The sequence below is a fragment of the Pygocentrus nattereri genome, chromosome 6 (genome assembly GCF_015220715.1).
Source record: "Pygocentrus nattereri isolate fPygNat1 chromosome 6, fPygNat1.pri, whole genome shotgun sequence".
NCBI classification, from domain to species: Eukaryota; Metazoa; Chordata; class Actinopteri; order Characiformes; family Serrasalmidae; genus Pygocentrus; species Pygocentrus nattereri.
In genome coordinates this window covers 4,653,145-4,663,531 of record NC_051216.1, presented here as the reverse complement: position 1 = coordinate 4,663,531, position 10,387 = coordinate 4,653,145, and the positions used below count along the sequence as shown (strand labels likewise).

The following is a 10,387-nucleotide window of genomic DNA, read 5'->3' as shown; positions in this document are numbered from 1 at the left end:
ACAGAGAGATAGACAGACAGACAGACACATACATAGATACAGACACACAGAGAGATAGACAGACAGACAGACGGACACATGCATAGATACAGACACACAGAGAGACAGACAGACAGACAGACACATGCATAGATACAGACACACAGAGAGATAGACAGACAGACAGACAGACACATACATAGATACAGACACACAGAGAGACAGACAGACAGACAGACACATGCATAGATACAGACACACAGAGAGATAGACAGACAGATAGACACATACATAGATACAGACACACAGATAGACAGACAGACAGACAAACGAACACATACATAGATACAGACACACAGAAAGACAGACAGACAGACAGACACATACATAGATACAGACACACAGAGAGATAGACAGACAGACAGACAGACACATACATAGATACAGACACACAGAGAGATAGACAGACAGACAGACACATACATAGATACAGACACACAGATAGACAGACAGACAGACAGACGAACACATACATAGATACAGACACACAGAAAGACAGACAGACAGACAGACACATACATAGATACAGACACACACAGAGACAGACAGACAGACAGACACATACATAGATACAGACACAGAGAGACAGACAGACAGACAGACACATACATAGATACAGACACACAGAGAGATAGACAGACAGATAGACACATACATAGATACAGACACACAGATAGACAGACAGACAGACAAACGAACACATACATAGATACAGACACACAGAGAGACAGACAGACAGACAGACACATACATAGATACAGACACACAGAGAGATAGACAGACAGACAGACGAACACATACATAGATACAGACACACAGAGAGATAGACAGACAGACAGACAGACACATACATAGATACAGACACACAGAGAGATAGACAGACAGACAGACACATACATAGATACAGACACACAGATAGACAGACAGACAGACAGACGAACACATACATAGATACAGACACACAGAAAGACAGACAGACAGACAGACACATACATAGATACAGACACACACAGAGACAGACAGACAGACAGACACATACATAGATACAGACACAGAGAGACAGACAGACACATACATAGATACAGACACACAGAGAGATAGATGATAGACAGACAGACAGACAGACAGATAGATAAATAGACAGACAGACAGACAGACAGACAGATAGATAGATAGATAGATAGATAGATAGATAAGACAGACAGATAGACAGATGGATAGATAGATAAATAGACAGACAGACAGACAGACAGACACACAGAGATGGATAGATGATAAATAGATATTTCACCATTTCACACCAAACCCTCTGAATCCCTGTTTACACCTCACACACTGAACTGTGGAGGGATTTAGAGTTAGAATTCCCCTTTAACGGTTCTAAGGTGTGGTAGGCAGTAATAGAGCGAGCGAAACTGAACTCACACCACACCACTCTGACTCTGTTTACATCCCAACCACAGAAGTACGCAGAATTTTTTAAATTAGTGGAATTCCCCTTCACGTACCGGCAACGTCTACAAGCTTGGGAAAGTGTAACTGTGGGGTACCTTCTCAGGGTAATGATAAATATCATCCCGTTAGCTGTGTTTATTTGATGAACACGTGCCGGACCGCTCGGATTTGCAAGCGAACACAGTGACACATTAAAAACAATCACAAAAACAGCCGGAACGCTTGGGTTTCCAGTGGAGCGCAAGTGTGTGATTGTGTTTACGTCTAATTTTAGCCCAGGAAGGGTCCTAATTAAACCTGAGCAGATCTGCTCTTTGAAGTTAAACTAAGACGACAGATGCCGTCCCCGAGGAGGCCGGCTCGGACCCTCCGTCTGTCTGCATGTTTACGGTGTCCTGTATCTGAAAAGATGTTAAACAGGACAGATGTTCTTAAATTACAGACCCCGCTCAGCCGTTCTGTTCCCCAGATCAGGTGGAGCCTTCTTTTGTTTTGGAGACCTTTGCTGGAGCCCACCATCCCCCCACCCCGGCCATTGGTGTAAGTGAGAGTTGATTGGTGGGGGGGGGGGGGGGTGCAGTTTGGAGGTGTGTGTGGTGGTGGTGGTGGTGTGTGGTGGGGGGGGGGGGGGGGGGCGGGGGGGATGGGTCGGTTTACAAGGCTGACAGCTTTGCGACTCAAAAGAGGACACTGACTCAGGCGTCATTGAAAAGAAGAGTGACTTCGAGTCGTTTATTACAGACAATAAGTGTGAAACAAAATCAGCAAAGAACTATTCAGTGTGAGCTACCAGTTTCTTTTCAATAAATAAAAACGTCTCAGTGAAAAGCTAAAGCCTAAGTGCCTGCACACACACACAAACACTGACCTATGTACAAATAATTTACATCCCGAGGCACAAATAACGGCATTCAGGCGGCTACAGATGACGCAACATCTGCAAAAAAAGCTGGCATCCTGCTTGGGCATGATTCACACACATATAAAACGAGAGGTAAGGCTCAGCCTGTGGACGTGAAGGGTGAAAAAAACAGATTAAATAGAGCAAATAAAAAAAAATTGTACAGTTCTCAGCATTAAAGTGTTTACAGACTATTTACAACGTGTAGTTAAGTCCTCTTTTTGAAATGAAAGCTTAGTCCTCCTGGTTTTTGGCGCAAGGAAAAGTCCGCAAGCTTGTTCGCGTGTTAGCTCGACAGCACGCTGGAGGACTCCGACTCCGTGGACACGGACGAAATGACGCCTCGCTTCTTGGTCAGCATCTTCTGACTGGACCTGCTGCTCATGGTAAGCGTGCTGCGGGCGGACTTGCTGAACTTGACCCCCAGGAAGGCGTAGAGGATGGGGTTGAGGCAGCAGTGGAAGTAGGCCAGCGCCTCGGTGACGAAGATCCACTTCTGCAGGCTTTGTTCCAGGTAGCAGCTGTGAGAAACGACGTTCAGCATCATTAGCGTGTCCACCAGGATGCTGGCGCAGTAGGGCAGCCAGCAGACGAAGAAGCAGAGGATGAGGATGATGGTGGTCTTCAGCGCCTTCCGTTTCAGGGACTGACCCTTGGAGCCCTTGGAGAGCTTGGAGATGATGATGCAGTAGCAGATCAGGATGATCAGGCCGGGCAGGACGAAGCCCACGATGATGTGCTGGAAGCGGAAGGCGGCTTTCCACACCATGTTAGCCTCCATCGGGTAGATCCGTTCGCAAAGGTCCCTCGCGCCGGTGCTCTGGACTTTTGCGAAGACCAGGTCCGGCACGGTCAGCAGGGTGGCGGGAAGCCAGACCCCGACGTAGATCACCCTCTCGGCCAGCAGCCGCCTGGTGGCCAGGCTGTTGGTGGCGCGAACCACGGCTAAGTAGCGATCCAGGCTGATGAAGGCGAGGATCAGCACGCTGCTGTACAAGTTCACGGTGTAGATCATGTTGACGGTGACGCACAGGAAACCCCCGAATATCCACGTGCTGGCGGCATCCACGGCCCAGAAGGGCAGCGTGAGTACGAACAGCAGGTCGGCCACGGAGAGGTGCAGCCTGTACCGGTCCGTCATGTTCTTCGTCTTCCTCTGGAAGCCCATCACCAGCACCACCAGGCCGTTACCCACGACGCCCAGGAGGAAGATAATCCCGTAAACGGCTGGCAAGAAAAACCTCTGGAAGCTCTGGCTGATGCCGATGTCACACATCTCGTCATATTCATCCATCATCCCTGAGCCTTCGGTGGCGTTGGGGTCGAAGTCGAACACTACAGTCTGCAAGAGAGACAACGTTTAGTACCGAGTTGCTCCACGTGCCTCGAGAAAAAGAAGCTCAAACATGGAAAAGAACTTCGGTTTCATCTCTAAACCTCTATTCACGCGTCTACACCTGCTTTTATACACACATAAACATAAACCTTCATGGATTTCGGCCCTTAGAGCAGCTTTCTTTGCGAACATGAACCCTGGGAATTGCATTCTTTGCCACTGTCCTCATGAACATGGAAAATGCAACAAAACAGGCTTCCAGATCTCAAAAACACACTGTACAAAGACAACGTGCTGCATCAAAAGGAGGGGAGAACAGCCGATTCGCTCAGAGCCGCTCTAAAAACGCTTCTAAAACAGGTAAGAAAACCAAGAGGAGTTCAGATAAAAAGCAGGATGAGCTCATTTTAGAACACGTTTCTTGGTTTTTTCAGTCCATCCAGGTGTTTAAACGATCTTTACAGTCACGAAAGACAAACGGTGAGGAAATATGCAAACAAGCTGGGCATGAAATTTAAAGACAAGCGAGAAAACTGTGCTATTTCACTAAAAGTCTTTTTAAAAGTGAAATAATAAGTAATCTGGTTAAACTTAAAAATGTGAGTTAATTGAACTTGTGTTAACTTATTATTATTATTTTTACATTCAACAAGCTCAAAATGTTAAGTTAACCAGGTTACTTGCTTATTTAATTTTAAAAGGTTGCATAATTTTTACAGCACCCACATCAGAGCTCGAGAAACGTGGTGAACTTACATCGTAGAAAGCCATGGTGCTGGAGGCCAGAGCTCGTGCGTGCGTATATCCCTCCTGTGTGGTGGTGAGGTGAAGACGAGAGCTTTTTATTACAGGGACCATGCAGACCACACCCGCTGTTGCATTATGCATGAGGCCACGCCCACCGGAGTTTGTGGGAGGAGCCCTGTGTCTCGTGTAGAGTCATGCGGGCAGGTCACGCAGGGCCTTCACTGTAGGTGGACTTGCAGCAGGACTTTTTCTTTCTTTCTTTTCCCTTTTTTAAGGTCACTGCTGTTTTCAATGCATTGTAAGAGATGTTAACCACCATTTCAGTGGGTTTTTAATGTTTCACACTTGTTTTCTGTGCTTTTTAAGAGATTTTAACTCCATTTCAGTGGGTTTTTAATGTATCACACTTGTTTTCTGTGCTTTTTAAGAGATTTGAACCCCATTTCAGCTGGTTTTTAATGTTTCACACTTGTTTTCTGTGCTTTTTAAGAGATGTGAACTCCATTTCAGTGGGTTTTTAATGTTTCACACTTGTTTTCTGTGCTTTTTAAGAGATTTTAACCCCATTTCAGTGGGTTTTTAATGTTTCACACTTGTTTTCTGTGCTTTTTAAGAGATTTGAACCCCATTTCAGTGGGTTTTTAATGTATCACACTTGTTTTCTGTGCTTTTTAAGAGATTTTAACTCCATTTCAGTGGGTTTTTAATGTTTCACACTTGTTTTCTGTGCTTTTTAAGAGATTTGAACCCCATTTCAGTGGGTTTTTAATGTTTCACACTTGTTTTCTGTGCTTTTTAAGAGATTTTAACTCCATTTCAGTAGGTTGTTAATGTTTCACACTTGTTTTCTGTGCTTTGTAGAAGACTTTAACCCCATTTCAGCAGATTAACCCACCCATTACTTTTTTGGACGGTTCCTCATGGGCTCTTCAGTAAAGACCATATAAACCATGAACACTCATTTGCATGCTTAAAGGGCTCTTTACATGGTGAAATGGTTCTTCAGATTGAAGGAGAATGTGTTTATGGTTCCAAGTAGCTTGAAACAACCATGACATATGACATCACAGCTATTGTCATGATGTCAAGCTTGTCACAATAGAGAATTTTTGGTACTACATGGAACCGTTTTCAAAAAGGCTCCATACAGAAAGATCTACAGCACAATCTGAAGAACCATTTCACAGTTTTCCTTACTAAAGAACCCCTGAGGAACCATCTTTTTGAAGAGTTTATTTCATCATTTAAAGGTAACATTAACATTTTTTATATAAGCTGTTTTAAAATGTGTTTAATTATTATAATTTCCTCCATCAGGGTCTTAACAAAGCTCAGGAGCCTGTCCTGGTCTGCACTCTCAGCCTTCTCTGCCTGCACTATTCACTCCAAACTGTAGCTGCAAATGGTTTTCTGATCTACAAATGGAGAACCTGCAGATGTGTCGCACAGATGGCCTTGCTTTGTGACTTTAAGCGAGACTTTCCAACACAACTTGTCCAATTCAACAAAGTATGTTGGGCAGAATTTGCCTAATCGCTTTGTTTACATTGTTTATTCCAGTGTCTTTATCACATATCCGGATATATGATAGTACACAGTATCTACTTAAACTGTATCACAGGCTGACGATCATGTGCACCAACACAAAGTTCAGGCTTGGATTTCACCAGAGTTTAGATTTGTTTACCTTTAGATGATCTTAATCTGAGATACATTTAACTTCAGATTACCTTCGCCTTAGATTGAACCAATCCTGTGTTCTATATAGACCCATTGGTTCTATATAGACCAATTTGCATGCTTAAATGGTTCTTTTTGTGGTCAAATGGTTCTTCAGATCGATGGAGAATGTGTTGTTTATGGCTCTGTATAGAACCTTTCTGAAAATGGTTCTATACAACAGCAAATGGGTTCCGCTGTTGTTACAAGCTTGGCATCAAAACAATACCAGAACCTTATGTTTGGTGCTATATCGAGCCATATACAGCACATTTTCCATCAATCTGAAGAACCAAGCCACCACACAGAGAACCATATAAGCATATAGAACACATTGCCTTTACGAGCGCAGATGGCCTTGATCTGAGATACGTTTAACTTCAGATTACCTTCGTGTTAGATTTATTTAACCTTATATTATTAGCAAAAATGGTTCTCTACAGTACTAGAAGAAGGTTCTTTGACTTGTATCAATGGTGGAACACACTGCAAGCTATGTAGGACCATCCTCTAAAGATCCATATAACAGGCCAGAGGTTTTCCATGATAAAGAACCATTTGAACATGCAAAGAACCTCTTATGCACTCAGATGGTTCTTTGAGTGTTCACGGTTCTATGTGGAACCATTGCGTTTACTGAAGGCGATGAATCATTTGAGTAGATGAAGTTTACTTCAACACCGGATGACTTTCTTTTACTTTAACCTCATGTTAGATTTATTTACTTCTTAAGGAAAGAAAATTGTTCTCCATAGAACCATAAACACTCAAAGAACCCTTTCCATATGTAAAGGGTTTTGTGCATCATTAAATGTTATTCAGGTTGGTGGAGAATGTGCTGTAGGATGGTTCTATATAGAACTTTTTTGAAAAGGGTTCTATGCAGCACCAAAAAGGTTTCTACTGTTACAAGCTTGACATCATAACAATCCCAGAACGCTACTTGGTGCTGTGTAGAACCATCCACAGCACATTCTCCATCAATTTGAAGATTGCTTTCACCATGCAGGATGCAGATGGTTCTAAATAGAACCATTGCCTTTACTAAAGAACTCCTTAGAACCATGTTTTTAAGCAGTCTAGTGTTGTTTGTTGTTGCAAAAGTCAGGGTCGAGTGCTTTTAACCGTCAGAGCTTTTGAAAGATGTTACAACACAGAGCCTTTCAGAGCCGTGGCGTGGACGGCAGATCAGACCTTATCGGTCAGATCGCTGATAACAGGTGGGCCAATCTGATCCTGGGTCAGCTCTGCTGCTCTGAGGAGCTGAGTGAAGACCAGTCTCATGAGTGTTGACTGAACACATGGGTCTTATCGCTGTCTGAGTGAGAGAACACCATCTCTCTCTGCGTTGCCACTTCTCTTAAGTGATGTTTTGTCTATTATCTGCTTCGGTCGAGGCTAAGTGTGAAAGGGGCAGGGGTGGGCTCTCTAGGGGTGGTCCTTGCTGAAAAACAGCTTTCGCATGAGTTCCAGGCTCTCAAAAGTGATAGTTCGACAAAAAGAGAAACATGGGCAAAATTCAGGCTGCTACTGTTTGTAGCTATGCTAGCAAACTTTAGTCCATGTTTGTAGATACTCAGTTAGTAAAATGTGCCCTTTGTTCTGGCCCAGTATACGGCTGGGTTCCTCGACCCAGATCTGGCACACATTGTAAAGTGAGAAGAACTAAAGGTTATGGCCCAAAGCTGGCCCAACTACACTGTCGTTCCACAGCATTTGTGCCAGAACTGTCCCACAAATGTAGACACAAGGCAAAATGGTATGAAGCTGTCCAGGATCTGGTCCTGTTCTGGCCTGCATGCCTAACACCTACCTGGCAGTCAACCAGCACTCACATAGGAAAGCCAGAATCGGCCCAAAACTGTCCGCTATCTGGGTAACAGTGAGTCATACAGTGTCAGAAACCACATAATCAAGACTGTTAGAGATTCTGGACAACTTAAGGCGGATATGATTTAGATGTGCAGTTGCACTTTTAAAGTTTAGGTATTTTAAAATGCCTCTTAAAGGGCCACTCAGGCCAAAATGAAAATGTCACCATCTGTTGTAAACATTTCTACTCAGCCTTTCCAGCTTTTACAGCAGCATCACTTGTTTATCAAGTTAGTTTCTCTGGTTTAAAGACGAGGAAACCCACCTTCTGATGATGTACCGTGAAGGTGGAAGTAAACGAGTGCAAGTTGCATCGGGGTGAATACTTAAGTGAGGCTGTTTGAAACCTTTTAGCGCTGGGTGGCTTTTGTTAAGGCCTGAAGGGATTCACCAAGACCGGGTGCTCTGTATTTATGCAGTGCATGCTGATGCATTGAAATGATAAATGAAAACTCGAAGCTGTACGAAAAGTGAATTCTTCTAAAACCAGTGACTCTGAGGGATGCACTTTAGAATACATAGCCACATGGGCCACATGCTTGGTTTATTCTGGCCCAGTATACAGCTGGGTCCTCAGCCCAGATCTGGCCCACACACTGCAATGTGAGAAGAGCTACAGTATATGGCCCAAATCTGGCCCCAGTCAGGCCCAACTACATTGCTGGTTCACATCATTCACGCCAGAATTGTCACACCAATGGAGACACGAGGCAGAATGGTATGAAGCTGTCCAGGATCTGGCCCTGTTCTGGCCTGCATGCCTAACACCCACCTGCCAGTCAACCAGCACTCACATAGGAAAGCCAGAATCTGGAGACCCATGAACAGGCAAAGAACCCTTTGCATGGCTAAATGGCTATATAGCACCAAAAGGGTTCTTCTGTCATTACAAGCTTGGCATCATAATAACAGAAGAACCTTTTTTGGTGCTACATAGAACTCCTCTCCAAAAGGTTCTATGTATAACCATATTGCACACAATCTCCATCCATCTGAAGAGCCATTTCATGAGGCAAAGAACCCTTTAATCGTGCAATGGGTGCTTTGAGCGCTCACGGTTCTTTCTAGAACCACTTTAACTACCGAAGAACTCTTGAAGAACCATTTTTAGATGTGTGCATGAATCACAACGCTAGTTAGTGAGGCTAACGTTGCCGGTTGTCTACATTTTGCAGTCCCAGCGTTAAAAAACTTCGCAAACGACGTGCAGAACAGACGAAGGCCGGGACTGACTGGCTGATTTGCGGTTCTGCTGGTGCTGTTTATGAAATGCTCGTTAATGTTAATTGATGATGCTAATATGACTGGTTAGCCGCGTAGCTCCAGTGTGAAACTGTGGAAGTAAAGTTCAGACACCAGACATGTCTTAGCTGATAGAGTACATTCGGGGGAAAGGTGGTGGTGGGTGGAGGGGGTGGGGGGCCTCTTTTAAGGATCAGTGAGTGATGACTAGACGGAACCTCTGATCTCCATCATCAGACCCAGCGCCGATTAGCTCGACAGATATGGACCCGCTGGCGTCGTGCTGCCTTTGATATCTGATATTTTGTCGTTGGGGTGAGTCAGCTGCGTTAGGCGATACAGCTATTCTTCTGCTCAGACCCAGCAAATGAAACGCTGGTGTACATGATGGGACACGAAGGGCCTGAGACGGCACTATTTGTCCTTGTGTTGAAGCCGACTCGGCTTGGCCATTGTGTTCGTGTGATCCACTACAGCGCCAGCCTCTAGGGAGTAATGAATACGCGCTCATGTTGACTCAGGGAGGAAGAAAAAGGGACGTGAAAAGTGCGAAATGTGCGCCGAGAGACGATGACAGGGAGGAATTTTTATGGGCTTTTATGTGTTTTTGTGCAGGATCGCATAACCGTGTTCCGTAGCAATAAATCCAGGAGACTGCACTCACACGTCCATGGGCTTTTAATGAATCCGGAGAGGAGAACATCGATCAATACGTGTTCATAAAGAGCACAGCTGCTGTCTAACGCCGTATGAGTCCATTCAGGAATTCAGCTCAGTTTAATTCAGATCAATCTGGAATTCAGTTCAGTTTAATTCAGTTCAATCCGGAATTCAACTCAGTTTCATTCAGTTCAATCTGGAATTCAGCTCAGCTCAATCTGGAATTCAGCTCAGTTTCATTCAGCTCAATCTGGAATTCAGCTCCGTTTCATTCAGCTCAATCTGGAATTCAGCTCAGCTCAATCTGGAATTCAGCTCAGTTTAATTCAGTTCAATCTGGAATTCAGATCAGTTTAATTCAGTTCAATCTGGAATTCAGCTCAGTTTAATTCAGCTCAATCTGGAATTCAGCTCAG

The 10,387-nt window shown here is 44.2% G+C and overlaps 1 protein-coding gene across 1 annotated transcript; it reads right to left on the bottom strand.

Annotated features, from left to right (window-relative positions):
• Positions 1-2,196: 2,196 nt before the first annotated feature.
• Positions 2,197-4,538, bottom strand: cxcr4b (chemokine (C-X-C motif), receptor 4b). Its single transcript, XM_017685502.2, has 2 exons — positions 4,488-4,538; positions 2,197-3,737 (listed from the first exon to the last, which is right to left on the bottom strand). The coding sequence occupies exons 1-2, from the start codon at positions 4,500-4,502 to the stop codon at positions 2,682-2,684; spliced, it is 1,071 nt and encodes a 356-aa protein (XP_017540991.1). The 5' UTR covers positions 4,503-4,538; the 3' UTR covers positions 2,197-2,681.
• Positions 4,539-10,387: the final 5,849 nt, after the last annotated feature.